The 15,348-nt window shown below is 32.6% G+C and overlaps 1 protein-coding gene across 1 annotated transcript in view; it reads left to right on the top strand.

The window, feature by feature from the left end:
- The window catches only part of LOC143234743 (cleavage and polyadenylation specificity factor subunit 1-like), a 118,876-nt gene that overhangs the window by 51,683 nt on the left and 51,845 nt on the right, over positions 1-15,348 (top strand). Inside the window, 5 exon segments of the mRNA XM_076472318.1 lie at positions 4,319-4,467; positions 8,156-8,254; positions 9,518-9,578; positions 9,580-9,597; positions 14,075-14,175. Coding sequence (XP_076328433.1) covers positions 4,319-4,467; positions 8,156-8,254; positions 9,518-9,578; positions 9,580-9,597; positions 14,075-14,175 — 428 coding nt within the window.

The following is a 15,348-nucleotide window of genomic DNA, read 5'->3' as shown; positions in this document are numbered from 1 at the left end:
TGGATCCATGCAAACTTCTCTGTATCTTCTGGAAAGTAACTTTCACACCAGTCACTGAGCTGTGCTAGGTGCTTCTCAGAAACAGATTTTAGTTTGTGGGTCGAATCAACTTCATTGGATGTAACAAACTGCTGTAACATGAGGAAACAGTCTTTGCCACCATCTTTATTCATTTTTTTTTCTTCTGAAGGCTGAAACCTTCTCTGCAAGTTTCAGAATGTGCATGTTGCTTCCTTGCAGAGAGAGATTCAACGCATTCAGTTTTTTGAAGAGATCACACAGGTATGCTAATTTTGACCAAAAATCAGCATCCAAGAAGTTTTTGTCATATTTGTGTTCTTCTTCTTCGAGATAAGAGTAGAGGTCCTGTTATAATTCAAACACATGGGAGAACCATTGCGAGCTACAGTAGTACAACAAAGGTGTGTGTGCTCACATCCCATATCTTCACACAGTTTTTCAAAAGCCTCGTCTTCTGTGTCTGAGTTTTTATAAAGTTCACCACTTTCAACACACTTTCCAGGAGGAGGACTCAGGTGCTTTGATGCAAGGGCTTCCCTGTGGATTATGCAGTGGGTCCACAGTGCATCAAGAGCTTTGCTTCATACGAGTGCCTGCAATCCTTCAAAACAGCTGGACATAGAGCGACCACCATTGGTACAAATGTCAGTGCACTGAGTTGTTTTCACACATAAAAGAGTAAAGGATCTCAAACAAGTCTTGAGCCTTTGTACCTGCAGTGACTCTTTTATGAATGAGGAGGTCTTCCGCAATTTTGTCACCATCCACGAACTGTGTGAAGCAAATCAGATGTACATCCTTGTTACTATATGTCGCCTCATTTAGCTGTAACCCAAATTCCTTCCCTTTCATTTTTTCAACTAGCTGAACATTGAGGTTTTTGGCCATGTGTTGGATTCTATGGCTGAAGGTATTGTTGGATAAAAGCACCTTTCAAAGCAGTCTTCCTGCAGATTCACCAACCATAATGTTCACTATATCCACTGCAGGCAGTAAAATCAGTTCTTTTGCAATGGTGTGAAGCTTTCTACATTTTGTGACTACATGCCACTTTGTAGGATGCTAGCAAAACATTGCTTGGTATTGATGCTTGTTTCAAAAACATACCTTTTTATTCTTTCAATTCTTTTAGATTTCTGGTAAAATAATCACAGGATTTACTAGCCACATTAGGATGATTGGTCTCTAAGTGTCATTTTAGTTAACTTGGAAGCATGCACTTTGGAGCCAAATCTTTTAGACATAATACATGTTGCAGATACTCTTCATGATTGACATCTCTTGAAGTAAAACAAAAATCTAGATAACTATCATCATATTTTTGTTTCTTCACAACTTGGCAACTAGTTGCCATCCTTTTGTTCACTCCCACACTTATAAATGTTCAAAATTCTTTCCATTTTTATGAACAAGGACTAAAAATCAACAAAATAATTCACTGAACTTCACTAGACCTTACAGACACTTGATCACAACACATTTCAGCTACTTCGATTAATGAAGGACCAAGATAGTCAACAGGTATTTATTTACAAAATCTAAGAAACAAAGTTTGAGAAAATACTGGCACAGCTGAAAGTACAAGTAACAAAAACATATTTCAGACATTCAAGAATGTCATCGAAAGGACTGTAGCTTGATCTAGTTTTAAAACTGCTACTGATGTTGGGAATATATGGTATGCAGCAGTATGTGGTTTCTTGATTTTCTATGACACAAGTTGAAAGACAAGCAATTTACACAGCATTACATCCACCACTATACTGGTACAGATATGTAAACAACACATTTGTGGGATTCACATGTACAGAACACACACTTAATTTTTTCAATCACATTAACTTTATACATCTCATCATTAACTTCACATGTGAACAGGAAGAAAGCAATCAAATGTCATTTCTTAACCTCAAAATTACAAGAACTGATACACAATTTAAAATGGGAATCCACCAAAAAATCACCCATACTGGACTATACATTCCTTAGAACTTAGCACATGAAACAAAACAAAAACTCAGCATACTAAGAAAGCAAATAAACACAGCCATAAAACTATGCTTACTAGATAAAATTAATGATGAATTAGACAAAATAAAACAATACTTCATCAACATCAATAAGTTTCCTCCATGAACCCTAGAAAACATTATATGCACACACACCTAGACAGAAAGCAAAATCAACTAACAAAAGTAAATATACCCCACGATTTAAAAAATCATGAAACCATATACTGCTGCATACCATATATTCCCAACATCAGCAGAAAATTAACCAACTTTTGGCAAAAACTAGTAACAAAATATGACATTCCAGTTAATACAAAATTTATTCAAAAACCAGACACAAAACTAAGGTCTATACTATGTAAAAACTACACTGACAAACACCACACCAACATTATTTACAAAATACAATGTGATAACTGCCACGACTTATATATTGGAGAAACAAATAGAAAAATGGAAACCAGATTAAAAGAACATAAAAAGTCACCTTCACACGTTTTCTAACACTGCAAATCAAATAAACACAACATAACCATAGAAAACACTCAAATACAAAATAAAGAAACAAACATAAACAAATGCAAAATTAAAGAAGCCAAACTCAAACCCAAAATAAACCAATACAGAGGAACACCTTTATACCTATATTATTAAATATATTCAACATCTAAGCACCCCTCTGCATTTCTACACTCAGTTACACAACTGCCTTCAAACATGTGGTCAGCTACGTTTTTCTTTCTTTGTGAACCTGACGATGATTGAGAAGGTCGAAACGTTGTTTGCTCCTTTACATAGTGCTTTCTCTACTCGTACTAGCCATTTTTACTTATTTAATTAAGGATAGGGTGTTATGTAAGAACATGGTTTTAAAAACTGTCTTGAGAGTTGGTGATAGGGTGTTGAGTGAAAACGTGGTTTTAAAAACTCTTGAGAGTTAAGGATAGGATGTTAAGTAAGAACTTGAAAGTTAAGGATAGGGCATTAAGTAAGAACATGTGGTTTTGAAAACTCTTGAATGTTAAGGATAGGATGTTAAGTAAGAACTTCAAAGTTAAGGATAGGGCATTAAGTAAGAACATGTGGTTTTAAAAACTCTTGAATGTTAAGGATAGGATGTTAAGTAAGAACTTGAAAGTTAAGGATAGGATGTTAAGTAAGAACTTGAAAGTTAAGGATAGGGCATTAAGTAAGAACATGTGGTTTTAAAAACTCTTGAATGTTAAGGATAGGATGTTAAGTAAGAACTTGAAAGTTTAGGATAGGGCATTAAATAAGAACATGTGGTTTTAAAAACTCTTGAATGTTAAGGATAAGATATTAAGTAAGAACATGTGGTTTTAAAAACTTTTGAATGTTAAGGATAGGATGTTAAGTAAGAACTTGAAAGTTAAGGATAGGATGTTAAGTAAGATTGAGCTTCTGTAGTAATTTTAGAAGATTTTTTTATCTTTCTAAAGGGAGAAGTATCAAACTGTACATTTGATCTTGAAAGTACCAATAGATTAAGTTTACACTATCATTCTAGATACTATACATGCTACTGAAGTTATACAAATTAAGTTCTGACAAATGTCACTATGAAAACTGAAAGCTTTTGTTGGTGTTTCTTGAATGTGGTAGGAGTATTACATTATATAGATGTTTGAAAGTAGATAAATGTTGGTGTTTTCTGAATGTGGTAGAAATCTAACGTGATATAGTGTGTGAGAGTGTTGTTGGTGTTTCTTGAATATGGTAGAAATCTAACATGATATGGTGTTTAAGAGTGGACAGTTGTTGGTGTTTTGTAAATGTGGTAGGAGTATTACATTATATAGATGTTTGAAAGTAGATAAATGTTGGTGTTTTCTGAATGTGGTAGAAATCTAACGTGATATAGTGTGTGAGAGTGGACAGTTGTTGATGTTTCATGAATATGGTAGAAATCTAACATGATATGGTGTTTAAGAGTGGACAGTTGTTGGAGTTTTGTAAATGTGGTAGGAGTATTACATTATATAGGTGTTTGAAAGTAGATAATTGTTGGTGTTTCTTGAATGTGGTAGAAATGTAACATGATATGGTGTGTGAGAGTGGACAGTCGTTGGTGTTTTCTGAATGTGGTTGACGTCTGCCTTACAGGACACAAGCTTAATTCAGTACATGTATCAGGTTTGGATGTGCATTATTTTGAAATGTAACATATTTCTTCTATGAGTTAATAGAATGAGTAATTTTTTTCCTGTAATTTCTGACTTTCTATGATAGTGATTGTTTCAGTGATTTTGTGAATATTCCTGTAGAAATCTAAAATAGTTACGCTCTGCTTGTACAAAGACATTAGTGGGCTCTTTAACACATCACCTCGACAAGATATTAATGAAGATATCCAGCAGAAGGCATCTAATGTAAGAGGTACTGAAACTAGAAACTCTTTCTCATTTGAAACAAGGTAAGAGTTATTTGAATATTGCCTGAGGGTTGTTATTTTCTTGTTTTTTCCTCCTTAACTCTTGTAAAAGTTAGTTTTTGTTCAAAGCTTTGTCTAGTCACACTACAGAGGTATTGCAAACCTATTTAGGTGTGGTTATTTATATTTTGTATGAAAAACAGTTTATGTAATATTCAATGCTTGAAGTATTTCCAGAAGAATGTGACAGAAACACAAGTGTTGTATTTAAATGTGATAATTTTAACAGTTCACCCTTCTGATTATAATTTCCATTTTTTTGTGTTTGAATGGAAATGTTTTGAGAAAATTTTCAAATTGATTAATGAAACTTTGATTACAACATGAATCCTCACTTGTTTTTGTGTCTGACCTATATAGAGATTAAAAGAGGGCTGGATATTGATGTAACTTGTTGGTAAGTGACTTGGTTCGGTATTTTCAAATACAGCGTCTGACCTATATAGAGATTAAGAGAGGGCTGAATATTGATGTAACTTGTTGGTAAGTGACTTGGTTCGGTATTTTCAAATACAGGGTCTGACCTATATAGAGATTAAGAGAGGGCTGGATATTGATGTAACTTGTTGGTAAGTGACTTGGTTTGGTATTTTCAAATACAGCGTCTGACCTATATAGAGATTAAGAGAGGGCTGGATATTGATGTAACTTGTTGGTAAGTGACTTGGTTAGGTATTTTCAAATACAGGGTCTAACCTATATAGAGATTAAGAGAGGGCTGAATATTGATGTGACTTGATGGTAAGTGACTTGGTTCGGTATTTTCAAATACAGCATCTGACCTATATAGAGATTAAGAGAGGGCTGGATATTGATGTAACTTGTTGGTAAGTGACTTGGTTAGGTATTTTCATATACAGTGTCTGACCTATATAGAGATTAAGAGAGGGCTGGATATTGATGTAACTTGTTGGTAAGTGACTTGGTTTGGTATTTTCAAATACAGCGTCTGACCTATATAGAGATTAAGAGAGGGCTGGATATTGATGTAACTTGTTGGTAAGTGACTTGGTTAGGTATTTTCAAATACAGGGTCTAACCTATATAGAGATTAAGAGAGGGCTGAATATTGATGTGACTTGATGGTAAGTGACTTGGTTCGGTATTTTCAAATACAGTGTCTGACCTATATAGAGATTAAGAGAGGGCTGGATATTGATGTAACTTGTTGGTAAGTGACTTGGTTAGGTATTTTCAAATACAGTGTCTGACCTATATAGAGATTAAGAGAGGGCTGGATATTGATGTAACTTGATGGTGACTTGGTTCGGTATTTTCAAATACAGCGTCTAACCTATATAGAGATTAAGAGAGGGCTGGATATTGATGTAAATTGTTGGTAAGTGACTTGGTTCGGTATTTTCAAATACAGCCTGATAGAAAATGGTAGAAAATCTTGATTGATATAAAAAAGCTATCTACATTTTTTACATTGTATGTTGTAAAGTTTTTAAAATATTATAGTACTCTTGCATTCTTCTACACATTCAATCTGTTATTTGTTTAGTTAGTTTTTTAAATGAATCTTCATTTTGAGCAGTAAACTGTATTTTTTATCTCTAGATGGTCTCATTATTTATTTTTATATTACTAGTAACAAAATTTGCAGAACTAGTAACTGTGTAATAAGTATAAATTACAAAAAATAAACAATATTTGATATTTCTCCCTTATAAGCTAGCCAGTTATTTAGGAACCCTTTGCTACTCAGTAGAACCTCAATATGTATGTATTGTATCATTTTGAATGTTGTTCTCTGTGATTTTCTTCTCAAACTTGGGAAGTATGCAGCACCCTGGTTACTCTATTAATGTGGAACAGAAAACGTTTGCTTTCCAGTAGAGTTTTGTAATTTGTGGTTTTTATTAATTGATTGGTTATCAGGCTCATTAATTGTTTTTTTTACCTACAAGATTAATTTTAGTCAATGAAAATTAACATTACATCCTAATACTGATTAAAATTTAGAAAATTGTAACTATAATAATGGTTTGTGACATTACTTGTTAGGTGCAGTTTAACCTGAGTTACACATGCTTAGTCCTTGGGACTGAGTTTATAAAAAAGCAACTGTATTGAGAACATGTGAATACATTTAGGTGATTAAGCTTTCTAGGTGCTGTATAAAGTTGCAGTAAACTTAACAACACATCCCACTTTCACCTGTTAAAGGTATGCAAGAAACATGGGTATAAATAAATGATTATTTTGAACACAACACTATCCTAGAGAGCCGACAATTTATTGTTTTGAATCAGTAAAGTTGTGTCCGTATTATTTTTTTGTCATGGTATGTTAGACCAATACTGTGTGCAGTTTAAACTTATTGATACTGTTTGTAACATTGAGGCTACTTTACATTGTGCATTACAGTACAACATGTTGGCATCATAGATACAACCTAATTATTGGGGCTACACTACAGCAGAAAATTTGTTGGTTAGGCCTGAATGATTCTATAAATTTATCACTACTCCTGATTGCTTACCTCTCTCCACATTGGAAAGTTCTGTATTTTTAGAAAAATACATAGAAATGTTACATCATTTGCATTGTAAATTGTTAGCTAAAAGTGTCTGAACAACACTAAGTTTACACTAAACTAAAAGTGTCATAAAAACTCCAGTTTATGTTAAACAGTTAATATTTTTTTTATAATGAATGGTTGAAGCAAAGCAAATATTTTAGGTACATTATATATCCTTGTATAAAATATAATGTATGTCTTGTATGAAAAGAAAACAAGTATTAACTTAGAAATAAAATCTGGTTAATATTAAGACTTGTATACATTTAACAGGAAATGTATTGATAAGCATAGAAAGTTCTGGGAAATTGTTGATTTGTGTTAGGAGTTAACTTTAAGAAAGTTGTTGATCATTACTGTGAGTTAATGTTCAGAAATCTGTTGACTATTTCTTTGAGTTAACCTAAATGTATTGGTTATTGCTTTGGGAGATAACTTACAGAAATCTGTTGATTAGTACTAACCTTGAGATACATTGATGCATAATTGTTTTTAAAGTTGATGTTATTTGTTTTAAACTGTGATAATATAGATGGCATAATACTAGTTATCATGTGTCAATCACAAAATATGTTAATGAATGTTTTTCAATATTTAATTAGTAAAAGCTCACAGCTGTAGTCTGGCTACCCCAAAAGTTTTAAGGTCGATATGTCCAGGAATCCAATTCCAGCAGTATTACCTTATTCACACAATATTGTTAAAGATATTTTCTCCTCTGTAAATAGCTTGTCCATAAACACATTAAGTTTATATTTAAATACATTTTGAGAAAAAGAACTTTAACTTTGAGGATATTATTTTTATAACTAAGCAGTTTATCCTTTATAAATTAGGTCCTTACGTATGGAGGAACATAAACACAGTTGCCACTAGGAGGTAGCCAACCTATATATATATATATATATATATATATAATTATTATTAAACTCAAGACCTATGGGTATGTTTTGGTACTTTGAGACAAGTAATGATGGTGAAGGTTAACAGTAACCAAGGAAGTGTCAGGTGATTACCATAGTGAAGCCAATTTTAAATAATTCAGCACTTCTTTCTCTCTGTATTCTGCAGTATTTACTTTGATTGAATTAGTTGTCTGATATTTCAACTAGTATAAAATGGTGTTATTGTTTTAATCACCAGTGGGGTGGATGATGAAGATGAACTGCTGTACGGAGATTCTGCCAATAAAAATGGAGATCTTCATCCATCATTTTCACTTCCCTCTGTAAAATCACCCAGGTAGGTATTTTTCTTGGGTTCACTTTTGGCTCTGAATACCTTTGATTTGTTTATTTATTACTTATGGTTGTTAATTTTTTTTTGTTTTCATCTTTTCTGTGTACTACTTTTCATCATTATTTTGTGGTGATTTTTGTCTGCTGTTGTCTTTCACAAGTTTTTGTTTGTCGTTATCTATCAGTGTGTCATTATCCATCACTGTGTGTTTTTTCATGTTCAGTTTTACTTACTGTTAGCTTTCATCATTTAATTTCATCCATATCTTTTCTTTTGCTTTTTTTTCTTACCGTTAATGTTTACATTTGTCATCATGTTTCTTGTTTACATTTTTTGTCATTATCTTTGTTGTTTCAACTTTTTGTTTTATGCATTGTTTGTTATTATCTTATGATCACACTTTATTTCTCTTTCTTGTGTTAATTTGTATATTCCCCCAGTGGCTCAGCAGTAAGTATGACTGTCCTTAATGCACTTTGAAACCCATATTGGGCATAGCACAGATACCTCATTTTGTTTCCTTTTTCTTAACAAGAAATAAATAACCGAGTCATTATTAACTTTTGTTTATCATTATATTTCTTATGTTTATTTCTCAGTACCTTGTATTTAACTATGCTTGTTGGTATCTTGTTTTATTTGTCATAATCTTTTGTGTCTTCTTTGTCATTACGCTTCTTGTACTTGGTGTTATGTCAACTTTGTGATCACTTATTTATCAGTATCTTTTTCAATTTTGCTTTGATTCCATCATCAGATGTTCATTTTTCAGCATTTTTATTTGTGTTTCTCAGTATATTTCTGCTGTTCAATGTTATTTTACCTTTATGAAATAGATGTACCTTCATAAGGTGAATCTGTTTATATGAAGAGATGAATTTCTGGGGTTGTGATTATCTTAGTAAATTCCTTATGCTATCATGCACTTCTAATGCTCTGTTTATTGTGTAATCTTTCATAACATTAAAAAATTGTACCGATTTATGTTTTCAACCTGAATAGTATTTGACAGTGAGATATTTTTATTAATTTTCTATTAATTATTGTTTTTTCATCAGTAATTTAGTGTTGTGTTGCTCTTGTACGTGACAGTTTTATATGATGCACCATTAATCTTACAAATAACAACAGGGTTAGTGGTATCATACAAAGACAGAAAATTGTGTAAAAATCAAAAATATAAGTAAACATTTCCAAAGCTATAATCTAGTTGTTTTTCAGATTTTAATTTAAAAAAAAAATTATCTTTTCTTTTTCTTTCTGCAGTGTTTCCAAGATATTTGAAGTAATTGAAGTAAAGCCAACATATTGGTTATTTGTTGTGAGGGGAGAATGGAGTATTAGAGGTAATATTATTAAATACTTAGACTGCTCATAGATAAATATTACAATCATTGGTTGGTTGTTGTAACAAAAAATAGAGGACTTTAGGTAATGTTATTAAACATTTAAACTGTTTATAGACAGTTGTAATTATTACAAGCCTTGTCATTGGTTGTTTATTGTGAAAGAGAACAATGTACTGATTAACCAACAGCCCAATTAATTGATTAATACAGTATTCCTAGGTCCTTGGTTGAACATAAGTTCTATGTTCTCTTCATAATTACAGGGGCAAACAGAATATTCCTTGTCCACTTGGTTGGAGTGTGAGAATGACTGTTTGTAATTCCAGACTGGATGAGTTTTGTTCCTTTAGTTGAGTAAGGCATATATGATCCCATAATTCTGAGTTTTGGGTGTTGCCTTTTGGAATTTTTCAGGTGGAGGAGAATGTTTGTCCACTTTGGTGTTACTTACTTTCTCATAGTGATTCGAGTGATTTGAAATGCATCAGCTCATGGATACAGATTTTTATATATATATATACACACTGCTGGCAAAAATCTTAAGGCCAATGAACATAAAAAATAATATGCATTTTGCATTGTTAGACTCAACCACTTATTTGAGTAGAGTTTTGAAAAATGAAAATAACAAGAGGGAAAATAAAAATAAAAAACTTTTTTAGCATTTAATAGCAAAATGTGAACACTATGAAATTAGCTTAAATACTAGCTGGTCAAAAGTTTAAGACCATACTGAAATGAAGCATTAATTGGTAAACATGTAGCGAAATTAAGTCATTTGTGTTCAAGCATTAGCGTTGTCAACATCTCCCACTAACATTTCCTGTGTTACATTGGGTAAAAACATGGCAAAGGCTAAAAAGTTGACAGAGTTTTAACGTGACAGAATTGTCGAACTGCAAAAGCAAGGTCTCTCTCAACGTGCCATCACTGGTGAGATTGTGAATAGTAAAACTACTGTTGCAGTCTTAAAAGACCCTGAGGGATACGGAACGAGAATTTCAAGTGGTTGGCCCAAGAAAATTTCATTAGCGTTGAGCAGGAGGATTTGACAGGTTATCCGGCAAGACACCAACCAATTGTCAAACCAGATTAAGGCACTTATGGATGCAGAATGCAGCTCAACTACAATAAGACGGCATTTACGAGAGAAAGGCTTTAACAACTGTAAAAGTCTTCAAAAGCCATACCTCCTTCCACACCAAGAATCAGCTCGGTTAAACTTTGCTGAGAAACAAAGTGGACAAAGGTTTTGTTCTCTGATGAGAAAATATTTAACCTGGATGGTCCAGATGGCTTCCAACGTTACTGGCAAGATAAGGATATTCCACTGGAGACATTTTCTACACGACACAATGGGGGAGGTTCCATCATGATCTGGGGTGCTTTTTCCTTCCACGGAACAATGGAACTTCAGGTTATATAGGGACGTGAAACAGCAGCTGGCTACATTGGCATGTTGGAGTGAGCATCCTTATTGACTAAAGGCCCTTGCTTGTGTGGAAATGACTGGATCTTTCAGCAGAACAATGCTGCAATCCACAATGCCTGCAGGACAAAAGACTTTTTCATGGTGAATAACATGAATTTTTTTACCATTCAGCATGTTTGCTCGAACTGAACCCCATTGAAAATATTTGGGGGTGGATTGCAAGGGAAATTTATAGAAATGGACGTCAATTCCAAACAGTGCATGATCTTCGTGAAGCCATCTTCACCACTTGGAATAACATTCCATCCAACCTTCTGCAAATGCTTATATTGACCATGCCAAAGCGAATGTTTGCAGTTATTCGTAATGACGGCCGTGCAACTCACTACTGAGACCTCTTGTTGGGCATTTCGTACCCTGTTTAGGACTTCTTTTTGGTATGATCTTAAATTTTTGACCAGCTGGTATTTAGGCTAATCTCACAGTGTTCACATTTTCCCTGTTAAATGCTAAAAAGTTTTTTGATTTTATTTTCCCTCTTGTTATTTTCATTTTCTGAAGCTCTATTCAAATAAGTGGTTAAGTCTAACAATGCAAAATGCATATTTTTTCTTTATGTTCATTGGCCTTAAGATTTTGGCCAGCAGTGTATATCTTTAACATTACAGTCCAATAGCTTATATTATACCTATAATGCTTAATCATGTACTTTTTCACCCTTGATACAGGAACTCTGTTCTGGGTGAAGAGCATTCCTGTTCTGGATGTAGTATAGTAATTTTATCTTGGTACACCAGTGTTCTATGCAGACTCTTTCTGTATGAATCAGTCCCGCATCAGCCTCTCCATCTCCTCAATGTGGGATTCTAGCTACATTGTTAGTGGATGTTATGTTTTGGAAGATAAAATATTCCTAAACTGAAAATATATTTCCAATAATACCTTCGCTGATGCTCTCCTGTCCTGCCTCCCCACTAAGAGCCTGTATAAGTCTCAAAAAAATAAGTGCTTCTATACAGTGCTTGGATAGAGAAAATTTCTTGATGGAACAATGATACATCTATAAACTTAGTGATAAAATATGAGGGCTCATTTCCTTGTGGTAGACATAGAAAATAGCATGATGGAACAATGGTACACCTATAAACTTAGTGATAAAATATGAGGGCTCATTTCCTTGTGGTAGACGTAGAAAATAGCATGATGGAACAATGGTACATCTATAAACTTAGTGATAAAATATGATGGCTCATTTCCTTGTGGTAGATGTATAAAATAGCATGATGGAACAATGGTACATCTATAAACTTAGTGATAAAATATGATGGCTCATTTCCTTGTGGTAGATGTATAAAATAGCATGATGGAACAATGGTACATCTATAAACTTAGTGATAAAATATGATGGCTCATTTCCTTGTGGTAGATGTAGAAAATAGCATGATGGAACAATGGTACATCTATAAACTTAGTGACAAAATATGAGGGCTCATTTCCTTGTGGTAGACGTAGAAAATAGCATGATGGAACAATGGTACATCTATAAACTTAGTGATAAAATATGATGGCTCATTTCCTTGTGGTAGATGTATAAAATAGCATGATGGAACAATGGTACATCTATAAACTTAGAGATAAAATATGAGGACTCATTTTCTTGTGGTAGATGTAGAAAATAGCATGATGGAACAATGGTACATCTATAAACTTAGTGACAAAATATGAGGGCTCATTTCCTTGTGGTAGACGTAGAAAATAGCATGATGGAACAATGGTACATCTATAAACTTAGTGATAAAATATGAGGGCTCATTTCCTTGTGGTAGATGTAGAAAATAGCATGATGGAACAATGGTACATCTATAAACTTAGTGATAAAATATGAGGGCTCATTTCCTTGTGGTAGACGTAGAAAATAGCATGATGGAACAATGGTACATCTATAAACTTAGTGATAAAATATGAGGGCTCATTTCCTTGTGGTAGACGTAGAAAATAGCATGATGGAACAATGGTACATCTATAAACTTAGTGATAAAATATGAGGGCTCATTTCCTTGTGGTAGACGTAGAAAATAGCATGATGGAACAATGGTACATCTATAAACTTAGTGATAAAATATGAGGGCTCATTTCCTTGTGGTAGATGTAGAAAATAGCTTTATGTGGCTGTGGTCTAATAACAAAACAAAATATAATAATAAGAAAAATAAGTTGGTGTTGTGTGCAGCCAGGTAGTTGAGTGCAGCCAGGTAGTTGAGTGCAGCCAGGTAGTTGTCTTCTCTCTCTGGTCAGCAGAAAAGGAAAAAAACAAAAAAATGAACAGCAAGTGCTTCCATACAGTTGCCTTTCCTCCAGTCAGAAGTTCAAGAAGGGGAAAATAAAAGTTGGTGGTGGGTGACAGTTGCTATTCCCCTACTCAGTGGTTTACAGAAGAAGAAAAAAAGTAAAAAAGCTGTAGGTGAATTCTAATAGACAATTCATTTTCCTGTAAACAGCAGTTCAAAATAGCAACATAAGCAGATGGCCTTAGTAGTTTTGCTATGATAAAAATAGGACAAGTTAAAGAACAAACAAACATAATAACATTATTTTTAATATTTGAGTTGTTTTCTAGAAGGATGGGCCCATTGTGTAATTTCACTTTTTGATGGGATATGAAATTAATCTAGTTTTGTTAAAGTTACATTTATATGATAAAATTTTCCAAATATCTGCCAGATATCCCCTGATTTTTTTTCTATGTATGCTGGTGACTAGGTTTGCTTCATTTTGTGAAGCATTGTTTTAAATCTGTTTGTTGGTTATGCTTGTTAAATTGGTTAACAGTTTGTTTAAATATTGTGATAGTAATTGGTTTGTTGGTGAAGCATTAAATTAGGTGTGTAATTTTTTTTATTGATGTTTCCTGTGATGCATATAGTGCGTGTATAGTACATTTAGAATGCATAGTTTTACGATGAATTATAAGATAGGAAACTAATTTATATAGTTTAATTTGCAACTATAATTGTATGTTTTTATCTATTCTTTTTATGACAGATTTACAGTCTGCCCGATTATAAACTCTGCTATTTAGTTAAGAACTTCCCAATGGGTCAGAAGGTGCTAGTAGACAGTGTACAGATGACACTGAGCTCAGGGTAAGGTTTTCATTATTAATAAGAAATCTTATTAAATAGATCTTGAGGTGAAAGCTTTCAGTGTTACTGTACAAAAATGATCAGAACTTATGAACAAATGTCATGGTTTGTAAAGTTAATCTTGCTCATTTCTCAAGTTATTAGGACATGAAATCACATCACAGAGTGTGAAAAGCTATTAACCCTTTTGCCTCAGGCTCATGCAGTTTATGGAAGTCAAGTCACAAAGTTCATTTCTACAACAATGCATGTGATAACTCTGAGATTTCTTGACATTATTTCAGAAACTGGTAAAATTTTGCTAAAAGATTATAAGTAACTTGTACACAAAGTGCAAATGATGTTATTATAATTAGATATTTTTATTTAAAGTAATTAACTTGTACACAAAGAACAACATTATTATTATTAGGTATGTTTATTGGAAATAAGTAAATTGTACAGATGATGTTATTATAATTTAGCTGTTTTTATTTAAAATAATTAACTTGTACATAAAGAATAACGTTATTATAATTAGGTATGTTGATCAGAAGTAAGTAAATTGTACAGATGATGTTATTATAATTATCTGTTATAAGTAGCATGTATAGAAAGAATAACATTATTATAATAAGATATATTTATTGAAAATAAGGAACATGTACACAAAGAATGACATTATTATGATTAAATGTTTTATTAAAATTAAGTAGCTTGTACACAAAGAATAACATCATTATAATTGTTTTTACTCAAAATATGTTATTTTTCTATTGTAGTTACTTGCACTCAAACTTGTAACAAATGAGTGCAAAGTGATTTTCATTTTAAGTGTAAAAATACTTTTCTTCATTATATAATTTTCATATTTCAATTTGCATAATCTTCAGAGCTTCATAAAAGCATATCAAAAGTTTTTAAGGTAAATGTTTATACTGTATTTTAAATTTTCTCTGCCATCTCACTAATTCTAGCTATTAGCTTCAACATACAATGAAATATTTAAAATTACGAAGTAGGAAAATACAAACCTTTTATTTTTTATAGAATACCTATAAATATTTTCCTTTTCCATTAATTTGTAATTTCAAGTCTTTCCTTTTCACAAATAGTTAACTTTTAGTATTTTATTTTTCTTTCTTGTCCTTTACAACTTATATTTTCATTATTACACAGGTCAATGGTGTCCTT

Source organism: Tachypleus tridentatus, chromosome 12 (genome assembly GCF_004210375.1).
Source record: "Tachypleus tridentatus isolate NWPU-2018 chromosome 12, ASM421037v1, whole genome shotgun sequence".
NCBI lineage: Eukaryota > Metazoa > Arthropoda > Merostomata > Xiphosura > Limulidae > Tachypleus > Tachypleus tridentatus.
The sequence above is the reverse complement of the archived record's forward strand: the minus strand, read 5'-3'. Positions and strand labels throughout refer to the sequence as shown.